Below are 20,639 nucleotides of genomic sequence, written 5' to 3'. Positions count from 1 at the left end.
GTTATAAAGCTTTAACTTTTGTAATCTCGATGTCTACAATAACTAAATCATTATTGCCCAGCACACACCCCACAGTGTCTGACCTCTGCATAATTTCCCCTGACTGTGAAAATTTCAATAGATCAAATTAAAAGGTGCGTAAAAATAAACATGGATGTTATCTGTCAAAGTGATAACAAAATAGAAATCAAATTCTGCCAAGCCTAGAGATAAAGGGGGAAACGAAAAACTTGCCATAATAGACCCGGCACTTCCAGGCAGTGTCTCACTGCTGTCTGAAGCAGAGCATCTGATGCAGAGTTGCATCCTATGAAGTGAGCTGTAGCTCACGAAAACTTATGCTCAAATAAATTGGTTAGTCTGTAAGGTGCCACAAGTACTCCTTTTCTTTTTGCAAATACAGACTAACACGGCTGTTACTCTGAAACCTGAAGCAGAGCAGTAAAGGGAGCTTGCTCTGGATTAGAACTTTCATAGAATCATAGAATCCTAGAATATCAGTGTTGGAAGGGATCTCAGGAGGTCATCTAGTCCAACCCCCTGTTCAAAGCAGGACCAATCCCCAGTTTTTGCCCCATATCCCTAAATGGCCCCCTCAAGGATTGAACTCACAACCCTGGGTTTAGCAGGCCAAAGCTCAAACCACTGAGGAGTTCTCAGTCACTGGAAATGAGTCTGCAGTCTGTGAGCACTCCTTCAGATGTCAGCAGCGAGTGAACACACCAGGCAAAGTGGAGAGTAAAGAAGTATTTTACATCAGGAAGCATCTGCAGCCCCTGCTCTCCACTTAGTCATCCCATTGCTTGACATTTTAGCTTTATCTTCCAAGGTCAGGCTGCCTCCCTTCTGTGTCCATCAAACAGCCGTTGCCAGAGCAGGGATGGAAATACTCATTGATGAGATGAAAGTGAACAAGCTCTCACCTGGCTTCAGGCCCTTAACTTAGCACAGCCCTCCCTTCAGGGGCAGAGGGGAAAAGGTCCTCCCTTGGCTTCATGCTGCCAGCCAAGCAGAGTCCTGCCTGCAGGGGGGAAAGCTGGCAAGAGGAACACAGGGTACGGAGGGATGATGCAACACAAAGGGACTCACTCATCAGGGCTCCTGCAAGCCTGAGTTCAACAGGCTTCCCTGCCTGCTGTCATGTCAGAATTATACTTTGGTTGTTCATCAATAGCCTTTGTTCTAGAAACAGGAGACAATGGAAATGGAATAGTTTCATCATCTTATATAGGAGCATAGGAATAGCCAGATTGATCGAACAAGGGCCCATCTAATCCAGGATAGCATCTCTACCAGTGGCCAGTATCAACTGTTTCTGGGGCACGTGCAAGAAACTCTGTAGTAAGCAGTGATGTAATAACCTGCTGCCTCCCCTTTCCCCTCCTGAAATTTCTTCTGAGGTCAGAGGTCAGCTCATGCCCTAAAGCAGGAGAGTTTCTAACCCTACCAAAGCTCTTCATTAGTTTGGTAATCTCCTTTGTTTTAGTTAAATAAGAACTCTGGGTGCGAATGTGTGGGAGTGTCTCTGAGTCAGAATTCTTTTGTTGTTTTATATCCAAGCAGGGATGTGGCTTCTCAAAGGAGACCTTGATAATTTGTGATAAATATATGTATAACCTCATCATGCTGCTGTAGCAAGTCCCTTGTCAGAGTGAACCTACCCTCGAGGAAGTCCATGGTCCAAGTGCATCAGTTAGAATTCCATGGATTGGTGGGTTGCATTACAGTTCAGTCAGGTTACTGTGTTCCAACACACATCAAAGACAAGTACTGTGGAGATCCACTCTACGATAGAAAGTGGGGAGGAACTCAGAGGCAACCATATCCCATGAGTGATACAGTCAGTTCTTAGACCTGGGCACCCAGGGAAGGAGGAAGGAGTTTCCTTTTTTTTCCAGAAGTGGGAAACAGAATAAGAGACAGATCGTAAAAGGGATTTAGGCACCTGACTCCCATTTAGGCACCTACATACCTTTAACAGTCTGGCTCCACATGTCCAGTAGAAATCAAGCCATTCTCCACTGCTCAGCCAGCTATAAAATTCAGCTGAATTGAGGCTGTAGCATTGGGTTCCCAAGGCTCCCACACAGAGCATGTAAAATTACCGACAGCCCACTTCTCTGCTTGTTAACTGCTGCTTAACTTTGTAAATGCTTCTGATCGTGCACCATTTATGTACATTCATGTGCACCTGTCCTCCTCTCAGCACCGCCTGAATCAGGATCACGATCAGTTCAGTGGAAATCATTAGTGGTTTTGCATTACCTGACCCACTCACCTGAGTTAATTAACCTATCTTGCAGATGCCCTCAAAGTGCCATATCTGCCTGTGATGCTATGTAGTATATAAATAGTGATTGTACCCAAATGGTGTAAGTCGCAACTTTTTCTGGGCGTGTATATTCAGCAGCTGCAAAGGGCTTCTGGATTGGTGGGACCAGTAGGTGGTGCTAGCAGCTGGGGCTGTTTATCCTCCAGGGCTTGCTGGGTGTGTTTCAGGAGGTGGTACCTGGCCTGTCACTGCAAAGCCCAGATTGGGCAGCAGGGAGCAGGCAAATGTTTTTTTCAGTGAGAAGTGGGGCATTGGCAGCACGTTTGCCATAGTGGGAGTGCCAAGGGTGACACATTGATCACAATTTCTGCTCAGTGGGTTGAGTGATCACCTTGGATTAAAGGAACGTTCCTGTGCTATCCAGAGTGCATCACGGCCACTGCTAGGAAAAGTACCAGGCATGTTCCCCGCTATCCTCCTCTACTGAGAACCCCAGTCCTGATAAATAACAGCAGCAGCCTATAGGATCGTCACATTAAGATAAAACCATCTGGACACATCCCTTCACAAAGGACATATTTTCTGTGCTGTGTATGCGCTGTGGATGCCACATAGGACTGGGCATTTATGTTTTCTGGAGCAGAGTTTTTGGCTCTTTGGCTGAGAAACAAGGTAGTATCAGTTCAATATGATGCATCCCCTACAGGGAGGGACTGGGCTCTCCTATTGCAGGAGGTGAACTTGGCTGCCTAGCAAGGCTTTTCGTTAGAAGTTCATTTTCAAGAGGGTTCAGGTGTGTGGCTGTCATAAATATAAAGGGAAGGGTAAACACCTTTAAATCCCTCCTGGCCAGAGGAAAAACCCTTTCACCTGCAGAGGGTTAAGAAGCTAGGATAACCTCGCTAGCACCTGACCAAAATGACCAATGAGGAGACAAGATACTTTCAAATCTGGAGGGGGGAGAGAAACAAAGGTTCTCTCCGTCTGTGTGTTGCTTTTGCCGGGACCAGAGCAGGAATGCAGGTCAGAACTCTTGTAAAGGGTTAATAAGAATCTAGCTAGATATGCGTTAGATTCTGTTTTGTTTAAACAGCTGATAAAATAAGTTGTGCTGAATGGAATGTATATTCCTGTTTTTGTGTCTTTTTATAACTTACGGTTTTGCCTAGAGGGATTCTCTATGTTTTGAATCTGATTACCCTGTAAGGTATTTACCATCCTGATTTTACAGAGGTGGTTCTTTTACTTTTTCTTCAATTAAAATTCTTCTTTTAAGAACCTGATTGCTTTTTCATTGTTCTTACGATCCAAAGGTTTGGGTCTGTGTTCACCTATGCAAATTGGTGAGGATTTTTATCAAGCCTTCCCCAGGAAAGGGGGTGTAGGGTTTGGGAGGATTCTGGGGGGAAAGACATTTCCAAGCTGGATCTTTCCCTGTTATATATTTGTTAGACACTTGGTGGTGGCAGCAATAAAGTCTAGGAGCAAAAGGTAAAATAGTTTGTACCTTGGGGAAGTTTTAACCTAAGCTGGTAAAAATAAGCGTAGGGGTTTTTTCATGCAGGTCCCCACATCTGTACCCTGGAGTTCAGAGCGGGGAGGGAACCTTGACAGTGGCATTATTTTTTCTTTCTGCGGCTTAAGGCCTGATGGAATTCTTTCACTCTAAGGCGAGCTGTCAAGCCCAGACAGGGATTCGTGACAACAATCAGTGGGCCTGCAGACTTGGAAATGACCTACTACACCTGCTGCTAACTCCTGTGCCCTGGGATCCCAGCAGCAGCTGATCACCTCGGCATGGGATGGGGATTTTCCCACCACGCTCTCCCAGGCGCATTGCAAAGGGAGACCGACTGCTATTTCCTTCTGGATCCTGAGACTGTGGGAACAAGACCCATCTCTGCACATCCCAATCTATCTGCACTCCCAGCCTCCTGGCCCAAACACCTGTACCATGCTAGCAGCCTGTCTTCGTGCCCTGCTCTGCTGCTGTTGGCTGGCCCCCAAACCAAAGGCTTGCACAGATGCCGTCAGCTTGGAACAGCAGAGCTTTAGGATGCGTGTTTGATCATGAGCTGCATCATCTCGAGTCGGGAGCAGGCTGCCACTCACCTGGCACACAGAGCTCAAAGGGGCTGCAGGCAGAGGGCCCACGTGGGGGAATGGATGGTACTGTGAAGCCAGCTTGCATGTTCAGCTATCCTGTCTTAAAATGCACTTACCTCCTACATTCTTTAATCCAAGCTGTGTATTTCACCCTTAAATGGAGTTACATTTTAATTGCTCAAAGACATGGTATTATTAGTAGATGCACGCCTTTTATTACAGCACCGCATAGCTTTGCATAAAGCTTGGTGAAACTTACATCATCTTTCAGACAGGAAGGAATGAATCATCCTGTTTTGTTGGCAAGCAACACACGTTGTAAAATAGATTAACTTGAAGTGTCCAATTAAATGGGGATTGCGGCTGCAGCTTCAGTACTAGTGCCCCCCACACATACCCTTTAAGGAAAAGTAAACTTTAAAAGCTTCTTTCCAGCTCCGTTAGTCACTGGTCACGAGCCAGCCAGAAGCTGGAAGTGGGATGAAAGCTGGAGAGGTGGGAGGCTATTGGAATGCTAATGCTGCACATGATGAGAACAGGTCTCCATCCCAGGGAGGGGGCAATCAGTGGAGTTGCTCTTCAATTGCAATGCCTCCCCATCACGGGAATCATCATGTTTCCAAAGAGCCATCTTCAGCTTCCTGATGGCAGGAAGTGTGAACGACTGTCTTCATGGGAGAAAATATGTATCCGATGAAGTGAGCTGTAGCTCACGAAAGCTTATGCTCAAATAAATTTGTTAGTCTCTAAGGAGCCACAAGTCCTCCTTTTCTTTTTGAGGAACGACTTTGGTATCCCGCTGAGGGTCTGCCTGCACTGCAGTTAAACCCAGAGTCTGAGCTCAAATGACTACACTGCCGTTTCATAGCCCCTGCGACCCACGGTCTGTGAGCCCAAGTCAGCTGACACGGGCCAACAGCAGGTGTTTAATTGTAGGGTAGACGGACCCTCAGTAGGGAGCTGTGCAACAAGAGCAAGACTCCAACAAGGCAAAGTCCCGTCACAAGACATGGAGTGGGATTTTTAAAATGCTCAGCATTGTCCCAGCTCTGTTCCCTTTGAAGTCAGCTCCCACTGACGTTACTGGACGCAGAGTTCGGCCAGCACTGAGTGCTTTGGAAAATCCACCATCGATGACAAGCTCATGTGACACCGCAGTTTCCTCAGTCAGCTGTCAGGGTGGACAGCTCAGGTCCTCCATTGCTCTACAGGACCCTCAGACTTCCAGCACCTCTTGGACCCCAAGTCCCCACGCTGGGAGCTAGTGCGAGAAAGACATGGAAAATGGAGGGCACACAAGTCCTCTGTGCGCAGATAAATGTATAGGGAACGCATGGAAGTGCGGTGGGGCTCCCCCTTTCCATGTTCACTTACCTGGTCTGCACAGCAGTATGTTTCACAGGGGTCCCAGTGGCTGTAATGATAGGTTGCAAAAGCTACAGCAACAGGATGCTACTGTAATTGGCTGCAACCTGGCAGTACAGGGTTATTGGCAGGAATTTGGGATGGTTGCCTCCCTCCTGCCTGGCAGATCAAATGCGGTGCTGCAACAGTCACGCATCCTGCTCCTTTAAAGAGTTTATGAAAACGGTTACCGGTACTCTTTCTGCCATGGCCGCCAATGGCAGTCTTTCCACTCACTTCAGTAGGCTGCGGACCGATCTCCTAATGACCATGAGCCCTACTCTACAGGCCTGGGTGAAAGAGAAAAATGTTTAATGAATGCAATTTAGACACTTCTATAAGTTACCTTCAGTAACTTTCCCATACCTAGTTTTCTGGGTATGACATCCTGCAATCTACCTGGACCTTATCCCATAGGAAAAGGGGAATTCCTGGCTTCCAAATGACATATCCCTTTTCAACTAGTTCCTAATAGTTCCAATGGGCAAGTGGGTTTTGGAACAGTGAAAGGAATCTGTTGGTCTAAACAAAATGATGTGGATGGTTAATTTGTTGATTAAAGTAATTGACAAGTGAGCAAATGAGTATTGTGTCAGGGAGTAGAAATTCTACCTCTAGAAAGGGGGAAGCGGTTTTACAGCTGGTGGGCTTTTTTAAAAAATGCCACATTTTTGTAGCTGCTCAGAGGTTTGGAATGGTAGAATTGTCTGTGAGAGATGGCTCAGTGGGCCGAGGGCAGGTAAGACTGCCAGCGCTGCAGGATAACTGTATTTATCTCACGGCTGGCACCAGCATATGTGTGGCAGATGGTGGAAGCAGTGACTTTTGAGAGTGTTCTTGATTTGTCCTGTTCTGCCACTTCTGCACACCCTCCCTCTCCTGTTGGCAGGCAGGGCATCACTCCTTGCCCTCTTGTAGCATAGCCAAAGGGGGTTAAGCTGTGCTCAGTTACTGGAATGGCAGGGAATCCCATTAGAGTACAGTATATACCTGACCCTTTGTCATGTCTGCAGAAAAATGTCCTCCCTTCTGCTTTCTCATCTCTTTGGTTAACCAAAGACAGGCAGGGAGCTTATTGGCATTTCACTGGGAGAGGCGCTTTTTGCCAGATGTCATTTGAAGAATATATTTGACGCTGCTTATTGATGCAGCAGTTATTGTTGGGGGGGGCAGAGGAATTGAGAACACGGCCCTTTTCTTATGGTGCCAAACCCTGATGCAAACGCGTCCTTTTCAGAGCAAGCCCCTGGCAGGCACAGCATTCAGCTGTCTCGGTTATACTGACCAGGCGTCCTTTTCAAATTGCACAACTGAAGTGCTTTCCCCTGCCTCTCCCTTTGGCTTCTCTCGACACTGCTTGGATCCAACCAATATTCCAGAGACACAAAGTGCTTCAGCACGCTCCCTGTTTCCAAGGCTATTCCAAGATCAAATGGAAATTCATTTCGGGCCAGGAGCCAAACTAAACCCCACAGTTCCATTTTGAGACATCGACCCCCCCCCCCCCCAGGGCCAAATTCAGACACTAGTACACAATCCGACATGGATAAATGCCAAGAAAACTACAGAGTCCTACACTGATGCCTACAAGACACAGAGAGGAACTGATTCATGTCCTTTCCCACACTGTTTGCTTACCAGCTGCTGTCGTTCCTACTCTCCTATGTTACAGGTGTTTAGTGAGGCACATGCCAAGCGAAGACTTCTGTTCATTTGCTAAATGCTCTTCATTTTGCAACCTCCTCCTCCCATCTTCCTTCACCCCATTTGTCTGTTTTGTCCATTTGTCACATCCTGTCCAACACCTAGACTGGGGCAGGAACTGCCCTCTTTCTTACCTGTCTGCACATCACCTGTGGGGGCCTGAGCCTTGACTGGAGTTCCTAGGTGCTACCGTCATTAACAATAATTGTCAGAGATTGGCTGGAGACAGATTCACTTAGGAGCCCTGTCCATGGTTGCAGCAGGGGTAGCCTGAAGTAGAGAAGCAGAGAACAAGAACCTCGGCACTGGAAAAAGGCTATAGGAATAGTAAATAAAGGGAAGGGAAGGCAAGACAAGCTCTGCAGGGCTGATGGCACATGGCCCCCCCTCCTTCTTTCCTGTGTCCTTTCCTCTTCCCCCGCGCCCCCAGTTATAGTGATAGCAGTGCTCAGACGTTCCGGTCAGGATTCAGATGCAGACCTTTTGCTACCACAGAAAAGAGACAAGCAAACTTTCGACTGAAGGACACAATGAGACAAAGGGATGGGGAGATAGTATGCAATAATACCTACTCGTCTGTTGCCAAGGATTCCTCGGTAGGCAACAGTTCTTGTTTACATGGTATGTAGACAAAAGCCAAGGCTGTTGCTCTTGTGCGCCCAACAAACTCTTCAGCCAGAAGTGCACCGGTATCATTGAGGATGTCATCCAACAAAGAGGTGTCAATTTCAAACGCTCTTCTAAACTGAGGCATAAAATAAAAATTCATGGTGCGCCCTTCCCCAAAAAAGAAGTGTGCCATGGACTGTATTCGTTCCCTATGTCTTCTATAAAAAGGTATCGGAACAGGTGGGACATAAAACACTGCCTGGAAAAGAGTATTCGATATCACCCTTGCAAATGCGCCTGTCCCCATAATTGTCTTTGTGCTTCTCGTTTTTCAGCCACTGAACATTGCCTACAGTCACATCTACAGTTCCTACCGAAACTTCGTGGGGCCTCCTCATTTCAAGACAATCTGCCGGCTCCTAGGCTATCAAGGGATCGCAGTGGTGATGGAGGAGCTGCTGAAGATCGTCAAAAGCCTGGTAATTATGGGCCTGGAACAAGTGATGGGCAAACCTCGCCTCTGTGGGAGGCTTGGGTCAGATAATCAGCCTAGGCTTTGGATACTTTTGGCCAAAATGTTTCTATTAAGGTGTGTAAATACATCCATCCATCCATAGCCAGACACCTGTACGCATAGCCTGGTTTTCAGAGGTGCTAGGGAATCCCATTCACTTCAAAGAGAGTTGTGGGTGTTGGTTACAGTATTTACTTGAAGCATATCCAGGTTCCGCTGAGCCTCTTTTGCTGAGCAATGGGGCTAGAAGCCTCATGAAAAGAGCCTCTTCTTGCACATTATCGGCAGGTCGAGGAGGAAGGGCATTGGACTGGGACTCGAGACCTGGGTTCGAACACCAGTTCAACCACAGACTCCTTGTGTGACCTTGAGCAAGTCATTTAACCTACCCTGTCTCTCAGTTCCCCATCTGTAAACGGGGATTGTATTTCCCTACCTCACAGGGATGTTCTGAGGGTAAAATCCATCAATGATTGTGCTCAGATACTGCACAGATGAGGCCCACATAAATACCTAGGTAGATCTTGATGCACAGGAGCAATTTGATTTGTGACATTTTGGGACTTCTGGTCCTAGATAACTAAAGGAAGGGAAGAGATTAAAGAAAATTAAAAAGAGACGAGCCATACCATTTTTTTTTTAATTTCTAAAAAGATTCCTATTTTGTGTGAAGGTTTTGATGAGTTCTTATCAATACCAGTTTGCCCATCACTACCTGATACTCTTAACACTGGCTGAAAGAGACACGACTTTCTTCTTGTCTTCTCTGCTTTCTCTCAGAAGATAAATCTGATGTTCAGAAGAAATGTTATCTGTGCAGTTCCAGGGCCTTAATTCACAGCATATAAAATGATTTCTGATCATGACGTTCCACCAGAAAAACGTTTGTGAAGGAAATTTTTTGATCAGCAAAGAGTAGTCATTGCAAACGCTTCAGTTCATTTTTGGCTCTAATGTTAATACATCATCTTGATCTTGTCTAATGGAGCAGTGTGAAGCTGAGGATCTCAAAGTGCTTTCACTTAACTTTCATAAGACACAGTAGTAATTGGAAGGGTCAGCTGTGTTTGCTTAGTGTACAAAGCTCTAGCTAGCATCTGAGATTGATAGTGGTCAGAGCAAAGATAAGGGTCTTGGGACTGGCTAAGTTGTGTTCAGTGCAGAATCATGGATAAAATATATACAGGATGCAGTTATATAACTCAATCACAGCACACATTTTCATCGAATCTGGTTGCTCTTATCCATTTTAATTCACAACATCGGCGCTCCAGCGGCTAATTCCCCTCCCTCCCCCGAAGTATAATTCCATTTTTCTGCAGCATGCTCTCTGTCAAATGTCAATAGCATGCATCCAGTCATCAGTATTCAGGCAGAAGGAATCTTTCCTGTGCTGAAGAGAGATTTTTGTAGCCATTGTGAGCGAGACTTTTTTATGCTATTTTTGATCTGACTGGATTCTCACCTCCAAATGCTGCTTGCAATTCAGGTTCAAACAAACCCAGTGCTCAGAGCTGAGCGTTCAGATGGAAACTACAGAAAACCGTGAGTTGGCTTCAGGGTGAAACCATAAAAGAGCCTCCAGCTTGTGGGCTGAGTTTTATGTGTATAATGAAAGCAAAAAGCAGGCGAGTTTTGCATTATTTGAGGTTTTTGTCGCCAAAACTGCATTCTGCTCTGGTAGCCACCAGCCAGTCCAGAAAAGTTACTCCTTTAAAATTAATGTGCTCTGAGTAGAGACTCATCCTTTCAAGTTAATTTATCTCCTTTTATCTCCGACAGTTACAGGGCACCATTCTGCAGTATGTGAAAACATTGATAGAGGTGATGCCCAAAATATGCCGCTTGCCAAGACATGAGTATGGATCTCCAGGTCAGTGCTAGGATACGTAATGTAGCATGCCTCCCCCTCCCCCCCCCCGCCGTACATGCTGCGTTAATCCAAACACAAGGTGTTAACTAAACCATTATTGGCTTATTCTCCAAGTCCTTAAAATGATGTGTTATAAGACTGTCTAGATGTTACAGTGAAGAGCACTTTAGCAATGTATAAATATATAGTAGTCTCATTAAATTAAACATCATGAGGCTTAAGACATTATATTTCCTAGATCTCTTGTCTGATGCAACCTCAAACACTCCCTAAAGTTTGTGTTGCTGGAATCTGCACATGCATCATTTGAAGGGAAGCCTGTTTGTGAAAGCTGGGAATGGGATTGCAATCTGGCCTTTAAAGAAAAACGTCTTACAACTTTAATTATGGAGCAGCTCCTGTGGCTCCATAATGCATCTTTTTAGCTGTGGAAGTGAGAGCCAGCATCAGATGTTTTGTGACCGATGACAGAATGTACTTTATGTCAAAAGCCCCTACACTTGGCAAGTTATTGAAAGTTTCTCTATGGAAACATGAATCACTGATCTGGAACATTTAAAAAAGTATTTTGTTTTGCTTTCAAGGTTTTTTAAACTACATTATTATAGGTTTGTTGTTGCTGACCCAAAAGCTGTACTGATTCTGGGAATAAATGTAAAGTTTATTTTCAGTACCACTAACTTTTTGCAAATGGGGTGGTCAGGAAGATTTGCTTGGTCCAGGTAGGCATCCAGAACAGTTAGGCATCCAGAACAGTTCTGATTCTCCAATCTACTATTTTTACATCTATGCAATTCCTTTGACATCAAGTGAGTTCTTCCTTATTTACTCAGGTGTGAGAGGAGAATCAGGCTTATTGGTTGCAGACCTTTCATAAAGAGGGGGGTTATTTATAATTAGTAGTCCAGGATCACAGTTAGTGGTCAAAAAGAAAAGGAGTACTTGTGGCACCTTAGAGACTAACAAATTTATTTGAGCATTGTCTCTAAGGTGCCACAAGTCCTCCTTTTCTTTTTGCGAATACAGACTAACACGGCTGCTACTCTGAAACCAGTTAATGGTCAGGAAACATTAGGCATTGACTGGCTCTTTGTATGAGCCACTGGTTAGCTCGGTTCTGCTGCTCTTCCTTTCCTGATCGTCTTACCCTTCATGTGTCTATTTAGGAATCTTGGAGTTTTTCCATCACCAGCTGAAGGACATCATTGAGTATGCAGAGCTGAAGACTGATGTATTCCAGAGCCTTAGAGAAGTGGGCAATGCTATTCTGTTCTGCCTCCTCATAGAGCAGGCCCTGGTAAGGCAAAACCTCTAATTTCAGCAGGTTACAGTCTACAGCTTCACCTCTACTCACCATCTCACTGGGGTTGGGTTATTTTTGTGTGTGTGTGTCATCTAAAGGTGTAGGAGCAACACTACACAGACTGGTTTTGTGGCCCTGACAGCCAGGGCAGCCTGCAAGGAAAGAACTCACTGATATTTAAGTTAGAAATGGCCCTGAAGTGGAACCTGAGATCTGAATTCTGGAAGATTTACTTTCAGATCCAAGATCCAGAGCTACCTGAGGTCGTTTAAGATTTCAGCTCAGACCCAGAATCAGGAGGTGCCTGTTTCCTAGATCCAGTTCTAGGGATTATCTTTTTATTCTGTTCGTACAGCGCTGAGCACCAAAGGGCCCTTATCCCCAACTTGGCCACCTAGGCACCACTGCAATATAAATAATAATAATGAAGCAGCCGCAAACAGAGGGACTCTCACAAGAACTGCTGATCTGGTGAGATTTCTTGGGGCTTGTCTCCACTGCAAAGCTAACTCGAGTCACAGCTTGAGCATTTCCCTGACTCACGCCCCATCCACGTACAAAACCCTTTAGCTCAAGTGCAGCAGAGCATTTAACTGGAGTGGGCTAGCCCATTGGGTGTGTAGGCTACAGCTTGAGCCAGCCCAGCTTCCTCCGCTGCTAACACAACCCCTCGGTGCGGCTTGAGTGGTATTCTGCACTGTGGCCACTAGGCTAACGCAAGAGGAGTTAACTCCAGTGTAGATAACTCTGGCTAACCTCAATGGAGACACACCCTTTGTGGGTCGAGCCTGTTGGGCAGAGCTGGGTGGGGGGACGACCACATGAGCTGCTGCTGCTGTCTGTGCTGTTTTGCACTAGACACACAGCGAGTATACACTAGATACACAGTCAGTCTCTTGTACTGTCCACCCAGCACCTCCCAGGAGCACTACATTACATTTTGTTAAGAAAACTAGAGGTACACAAACGTGCCCCTATATAATGATAGCAGCCAAATGTATCCTGCCCTCCTCCTCCCATGCTCTGCTGGGGCTCTGATCCCGCCTCCCTGTCAGATCCCCACGCTGGATGTGCGGGCGGATTGACCTTGAAAGGGCTATCTGAAGTGCACATTATGGGGTCTCGTAGCAATAACGCTCCATTGGTGTGGAAAGGCATTCTTGTGTTGCCATGGAGACCGAGAGCGTACCAGCAGCATGCGGGCAGTCCAGGAAACAAAAGTAAGCTTCCGAGGTCCCATTTGGGAAGGTTACTATCAAAGTCCATATTGGTGGGGTTTCCATAACCAGCCTGTATCACGTCTCTCTGATCTTTAAGTTCTTCAGTAAGGAATTTCATTCAGAACTTAATGTAGTTCTGTACTCGGAAGGCATCAGTTTCCACCCACCATGAGAACGTGAGGCTGTAGGGCCCTTCTGTGCTGAAAAGCTTTGAAGCTTGGTGGCACAGGAGGTGGAGACTTTGGCTTTTCCTCTCTGGGAAGCTGGGTTCTAAATCTCCATCCAGTCCCGAGTGAAATTGTTTGGATGGGCTCAGCCTACTCGGTATATGTCTACATCCAAAGAGCTCCAGGTAGCCAAGCATGATTGACCGTCATCTGCTCAAAAAAGGCCCAGGACTGAAGCTGAACAAAGGATTATGGGACATAATGGAGGTGGCCTGGCAGAGTGGGCCCAGGATGGTACCACAGTACTTACTCCCACTCACGCCTGGCTCTCTCTTATGCCACTAGGGCCTAATCCAGCATCAGCTGAAGTCAATGGAGAGACTCTCATGAGCATCAAAAATTCACACACATTTTAATTAGGAACTTCCTTTTTTGTAGGAGGATGTGGGGAGCACTTCCTTTTTTATCCAGTGACAAAGTCATTGATTTATTAAGGAGCACCTAGTCCCATGTTTAAAATGCAGACTGGCAAAGACAGTCATTTTCCAGATTCATCCATGACAAGGCACAAGGTGTCATGCCTTGCGTGAGATTCTGTTCCAGAGGACATCTTAGGATATCTTACTTTCCTGTCCACATCATGAAAGGAACCATCTGATCAGAGTTACAGAGTATGGGGAGGATTCAATCAGATTAGATCAGACTGGATAACATCCCTAACGGCTTTATAATCTTCCCTGTAGTAGAGGTCTAATGCCGTGGATGTAATTGCTCTTACTGTTGTTTTATGGTAGCAGTTGACCTATTATAGTGCATTAGACTATTGGCTGATAGTGAATGGTACAATTAAGGTGGGGAAGTAGCTTCCATTCCCCCGCTACCCACACAGACACACAATTTTTGTTGTTGTTCCTTATCAATAACATTCTCAAGTTCGTGCTGTAAGGCAGGAAGCCTTGGTTGGAGGGAGGAGACAGATGTTATTGACATTCCTAATTCTTGCTCAGAAAATGGGGAAATACAGGCCACAAATACAAATAGAGGCCACAGCAGCTGGAGAAAATAATTTCCCCATCGGGACATGTTTCACGGTTGAAGTAGCAGGGACAGAATTTGCATCCGAACAAGAGGATGCTTCTGCCAACATGGTAGCAAGACATCATGCCATGCCCATGCCATGCTTCTGTGCCCACTCCCAGAACTCTCTGTGCCACAAACTGCAGTGTCCATATAAGACCCAAGATGCCATCCCCTTCCCTCCACCTCCAGTGCTGACTATGCCACACCCTGTACTCTCACAAACACGCTACAGCATTCACAGCTCTGTTCCCACCACGGTCCATGCCACAGACTATTACCAGTGTGTTGTCCGGGTTATGGGCCCTCCGCCAACGCATCCCAAACAGGAAGATCTACTTGCACAATAAAATAGACCTAACTGAGTCATTCCCTCCAGGCCCCTGATCATTTTCACAGCTCTGTCCTGGCTGACTCTTTATGGTATACCCAGCCCCAAATGCATGTCCTACCCGGAGTTGCACAGAAACAGACCAAAACCTCTTTGTGCAACAATGCCTCTATGTATGCAGCCCAAAATCACTTTGTTCTTCTTTGATGAGGAGCGTGGCTGAGACTCTATGAAGTCCACTAGGAAGGATCAGTGAGACTCTCTAAGTGGATATCCTCCATCCACATCACATCTCCAGGCAAATGAGCAATGCCTGTAAGCGATGCTCTCTTGTCACCAGTCTGTGATATCTGGCAAACACCTGCCACCGTTCCACTCACCTGTCAGAGGACTAACAAAAAATGCTACACCCTGGCCAAGGGCTCCAAATACCACTTTTCTCTTCACACCCTCACCCTCCCAGTGGTTAATGCCGTCAACGTAAGGAACAGAGAGGACCAGTCGAGTTCCACCCCAATGACAGGGACCCTAACCGCCTAGATCTGCTCGGCTGCAAGAGTACGCCAAATTTTCACAATGTATTGAACATCTGCCACAGGATCAGAAGGACCAATTTCAAGCCCTCATCTCTGAAGGACAGACCATTGCCAAAGTGTCCTAGCAAGTGTAACACCGACAGACCCCGGTCGTTGGCGGGCGGGATCGAACCTGGAACCTCAGTGCATGACCCTCTACCGCATGAGCTAAAAATCAGCTGATTGTTAGCTCAGACTGTAGAGCAGACTCAATCTCTCTCTCTCACTCTCAGTGGTCTTGGTGCCACTAGATGGGACAGAACACCACACCAAGGAGGTGTGTGAGTTCCACAAGCATCTCTCAGTGCAGCTGACAAAGCAGCTTGCTCTCTGGCTACTGCCCTAGTCATGCTGTGAGCTTCCTGGCTGCAGTGCTCCAGTCTCCCCCTGAGAAGTGCAGAATACTGTAGAAGACCTCCCCTTTGAAGGGTCCCAGCTCTTCAGTGATGCATCTGTCAAGTCCCTACACGCTCTCAAGGACTCCTGGGTGACCTGTGATCCCAGGATACTTCCATCACTGCGACCAAAAGAAAATACGTTGCTGATGGCCCAACAGTCTCACCTGGTTTAGTTTTTCGTCTTCCAGAAACCAACTGACCCACATACAAAGAGGCCCAGGTATCACAAGAAGGGGCCATCTGCTACTACCGTCCAGCAGATGACCTAGGCCGCTTTGACCCTTTGGTCAAGGGCCACGAACCTCCCCCACTCTATGGATCCTATGCTGCACCATCCTGTTCCCTACCCACCCTATAGGGAGTGTCTCTCCCATTTCACACCTTCCTGGAAGCTCATCACATTGGATAGATGGATGCTGGAAGTAATTTCATCAGGCTACAATGTCCCTTTCAAATCCTCCTCCCCTTTCTTGTCCCTTTTCAGGGATCCTTTTCACAAGCAGTGCTTGAGGCAGGACATGCAATCACTCCTGCTACTATGGGCTTCTGCTCAAGGAGAGGACTTAGTTGCAATTTCCTGGGAGATGCCTTCCTCACTCATTGGCTTCGAGTGCTGTTATATCCCTGTCCTCCAACACCTTTGCTCCTCAGAGTCTTGAACAAGCTGAAAGAAGAGAAATCAGTCGTTATTCTTATAGCCCCAACATGGTTCCTCTGGCTCTGATGCCACCTCTTCTCCTCCCCCTGGTGACAGACCTCCTGGCCCCGAAGTCAGGCTTTGTGACCCATTCCAATCTCGCCTTGTTACACCTCCATGCACGGCTCCTCCACGGCTCTTGAGCCTGGAGCAGAATTGTCCTCTTGAGCTGCAGGCAGAACTGTGGAACAGTCAGAAGCCCCACCATGACAAAAGCCGTCTTGTAAAAGTGGAAGTGTTTCCAGCTTTAGTGTGCACAGCCCATCCGAGACTGATCTCCCGATCGGGCTTGACTACCTGTTACATATAAAAACCCAAGGCTTCTCGTTCAGCTCTATTAGAGTCCACCGAGCTGCCATTGGAGCCTGTCGCCAGCCAGTTGGAGGGGTTTCAGTTTGTGCTCCTCCTACCACCACAAGATTCCCGAAGGAATCGACCAACGTCTTCCCGCACATCAGGCAGCTCACTCCACCTTAGGAGGTTAATTAATTCTCCGTGCCTTGAGAAGCCCCCGCCCGCCTTTGAACTCTTGGGGCGTTGTTCCCTTCTCCACGTATCCTTCAAAACCACATACTTCGTGGCCTTGTCTCCTGATCAGACGCAGCCTTTGGTAAGGCCACTCTCCGAAGTGTTCTGAACTTGTCTTCTCGGCTCCCTCCCCCATAATAGGTGTACTCCTTGGGAGATACCAAATGTGGAGTGCCCATAAGGACAATAACTCAAAGAAGGAGAGGTTACTTACTTTGTACTGTAACTGGAGTTCTTTCAGAGGTTTTATCCCTACGGGTGCTCCACTACCCACCTTTCTGTCCCCTTTGCCTCGGAGTTCTTGCCTTTGAACTTGTTGAGAAGGAAGTGGTATGGTGGCGAATCCACCCTTCCCTGTATAACCTCGGTCCAGAGCCTGAGGATGTGTAGGCCACAGGTGCAGACCCATGGACACTGCTGAAGAAAAATCTCCGCTGAAAGACGCAGAGGTGCAAGTGGAACTCCCACAGGGACAAAACATCTCCGAGAACTCCAGCTACTGGGTAAGTAACCTCTCCATTTTCCTTGCTGCCGTCTCCCATTGCAAACTCATATACAATTTGTTGTCGGCCATCACTCTTTCGGTATTACTATTTCCGGGTTTCTCCCTCTTGTATGTCTGTGTTTTGGATTAATTTCCCCCAAGTGTGCTGGCATGTGTTTTTCCAAGTGGCATCTCATTTTGTTATTCTTTTCTAGCCTTTTTTGTATGACTTCTCTAGTCTGCCTGGGGTGCACCACACCTTTGGTCTGATAGTATTGGCTGTAAATGTCTATCCAAATGAACTAAATTCAAATGAACATACTATGTAAGGTTCAGTAACAGCCTCTAGGATTCATATATGTATCTACACACACACCTTGCAGCAATTAAGCCAACAAGTTCTTCCTATCAAGAGACTGTCTTGAGATCCTTAGAAAATAAATTATAGGAAGTCATCAAGTTAGAGTAAAACGGAAATCATTTCCTTCATGTGCTTCTAGACTCGGAGTCAGTGAGCGCTTTATATAGCCTTCTGGGCTTGTACAGACAGGAAGTTATTTAATGGAGCTATACAAACCTTTCTGGTTTAGGTTTAAAGGGCTTTGGGCAGGTACTTTTTTCCAGTTTCACTTCACAGGGGTTCAGACCTCTTACTTTACTACTGGGCTGGATTTGAATGCTCGCCCTAGAGGTGAATGGGTCCATGTGCTCTCGCCAGCCCCCTGAGCCATATACTCAGTCCCTTAAGGAATTTTTTAACTTATTTTATTTTTCTTCCTCCTGCCTCAGTCCCAGGAAGAAGTTTGTGATTTGCTGCATGCTGCTCCCTTCCAAAATATTTTGCCCAGGGTCTACATCAAAGGTAAGAAGTCAAGAGGGAAGCAGAGATCAGTGCTTATTCCCATACCTAGAATCCCCCCCTTAATGTTGCAGATTTGTTTCTTACGCTGCGTTCTGCCCTTTCATAGACAATGATGAGTCGAAAGTCAGGTGGAGGACAAGTGCCAGCCAGGATGTTTATAGTCTAGTTACCCAGGTTGAAGCACTCGTTAGCCATTTCATTTCTTTCCGCTTTAGAAGCTATTTAGCAATGTGCAAGCGGGCCTGGAGAATGACAGCATGAAATGCACCACAGCTGATTGATAATAGTCAGATTTGTGCTGTCAAAACAGGGCCCTTTTACAAACTCACAATGAAGCTGCTAGTGCGGAGACTGTAATTACACCCCCTTCCGCAGCACGTCACCCGATTCCCTTTCCCGCTGGTGTTCTGACCCCCTGAGCCAGAGTCAGAGCAGACGATGGTGGGGAGGCAGCTCCGGGCGACTCTGCAGAAATGCCGGCTTGTCACTGCCTAGTCTTATGTCACTGTTTGCTGCTCGCTTGACAGAAGGAGAACGCTTGGAGGTACGCATGAAGCGTCTCGAAGCCAAATATGCCCCACTTCACCTGGTTCCCTTAATAGAGAGGCTGGGAACTCCTCAGGTAAGGATTCCTTCTCAACTCCTGGGAAATGGCTACTGAAAATTCCCAGCAGTCCCCCGATTGCCCATTCGGCCTTAGGAAAGTGCTCCAATTTTTATTCCAAAATGCTGCACAGCTCCTCCCTTGCCCTGAGAAGAGAGTTATCTCTGGGCAGGTGCTTTATTGAATTACCCACACTTATTCTCGGGGAAAGTGTCGCTTACATCTGAGTTATTTTTATTCCGGACTGCCATTTTTCTGCTGATAAGACAAATTTAACCCCTTGCCTCTAGCAGCTGATGAGGCCTGTCAGGGAGTTTTAGGAGCTGGTGTAAAGACGGTGTGTTAGTGCTTCCTTTCAGGAAGGCAGGGTGCTAACCATTCTGCAATGGGGTGGTGGGGTGAAAGCTCAGAAGCCAGCTCTGAACATTAACAACTTTGAAAATTGCCATCTACTGCCATAGGTATTTTCACAGGAGGGAATTCTATGGGGGGACATGTGGGGGTTATTACTGACCTGGGAGATTACCATCAAGTCTTTAAGCCCCCAGTTCAGGAAAGTATTTACACACACACTTAAGTCCATCCATATTCAGGAAATCATGTCAGCGCTTGTTTAACTTTAAACATGTGCGTGGGGCTTAAGCGTGTGCTTGAAGTTAAGCATGCATTTAAATGCTTTCCTGCATAGGGATGCTTCCTTGAATCAGGGCCTTAATGGAAAGATCTATCTTTTATGCTGAAGTTATGATCCCATTTTTAAATCTCTCACCAAAATAAACAAACATAATGGTTGAAATTCTGGCTCCACTGAAGTCAATGGCTGAACCCTCAGTGATTTCCGGTGGGGCCAGGATTTCACCCAGTGTCACTACCAAAATGCTGCTCTCTTTTAGTTAATAGAAGAAGATGTATTTGAGACACTGAATTAGATTAACTTCCTCACACAGTAATTTTCTGTAGCTGGAATGAACATCCAGCAATAAAAAGTGACAGATCTGTGACAGGATCCAGGCAATTAACTTTCCTATTTTCCAGTGGATCATATTTATAATTCAAGGTCATGTGGAACTTTGCATCTCTGGGAATAGTGTGAAGCAAAAAAACAGAAAGTGTAGCAGAGGGTTCTGTTCTGATTTGTTGGCACTTCTCATCTCCCATATAGTTCCCTTTGTAAAGGGGCATTGTTGAGATATAAATCACCACTGTGCTTTTATGTGTGTGTGTCTATCCTTCCTTGCAAAATCATCCTTAAATTCTACTGTATGCAGTCCACTTGCTGCTTCTCCTCACCATATTTATAATGATCAAACAAAAGGTATTTCATTTTTCCCACTAAAAATTGACTCACTCTAGTGTGCTCCCAAGTTCTTCACGTACATTCTTTTGGGAACCAAAGTTATGAGAACTCAGAAACTCAGATGTAAATAAACACAACTGTATTTGTTGATAGTGCCCCACTGCTCCTGGAAATGCAGTTTTGGACACAAACATCAATGTTTTTGTGCACAGAAGATATAGGCACCTAAAAACAGGTGTCTGGAAACTTACGAGCACATTTCAGCTGTTCGGGTTTGGATGCCATTAATGAAAATTTGGTCCTGTGCAGTTTACATAATAAATGCTGTGGTTAAGGGCCTCATCCACTGCCGACTGAAGTCAGTGAGAGTCTTTCTATGGCTTTGGCCCAAGCTGTAGAGGGTTTGTGCATTAAAAGGGGGCTAAGTGTAGGTTGTGTTTATACAATGACAAGCAAACAGGCAGCGAGCAGGACATAAATCATCATTTGCATGTGACTTCAGTGCAGAATCAAAGGTGCCAGAATGGCTCATTGAGTAAACTCCCCAACAAGAATGAGAAAATGTACATTTAGCAGAGTGAGCCTAACTGTCCCCTCCCGCGCCCCCCACAGTC

The 20,639-nt window shown here is 46.3% G+C and overlaps 1 protein-coding gene across 3 annotated transcripts in view; it reads left to right on the top strand.

The window, feature by feature from the left end:
* CYFIP2 (cytoplasmic FMR1 interacting protein 2) overlaps positions 1 to 20,639 on the top strand; it is a 77,792-nt gene that overhangs the window by 43,868 nt on the left and 13,285 nt on the right. For all 3 annotated transcript variants that reach the window (XM_084636361.1, XM_084636362.1, XM_084636360.1), the window contains exons 24-28: positions 8,431 to 8,574; positions 10,392 to 10,482; positions 11,649 to 11,779; positions 18,052 to 18,124; positions 18,652 to 18,746. In XM_084636361.1, coding sequence (XP_084492487.1) covers positions 8,431 to 8,574; positions 10,392 to 10,482; positions 11,649 to 11,779; positions 18,052 to 18,124; positions 18,652 to 18,746 — 534 coding nt within the window. The remainder of the gene's footprint in view (positions 1 to 8,430; positions 8,575 to 10,391; positions 10,483 to 11,648; positions 11,780 to 18,051; positions 18,125 to 18,651; positions 18,747 to 20,639) is intronic.

This window comes from Lepidochelys olivacea (genome assembly GCF_965140295.1).
Source record: "Lepidochelys olivacea isolate rLepOli2 genome assembly, chromosome: 8".
NCBI lineage: Eukaryota > Metazoa > Chordata > Testudines > Cheloniidae > Lepidochelys > Lepidochelys olivacea.
Note: the sequence above shows the minus strand (reverse complement) of the source record. Positions and strands in the feature narration are given on the sequence as shown.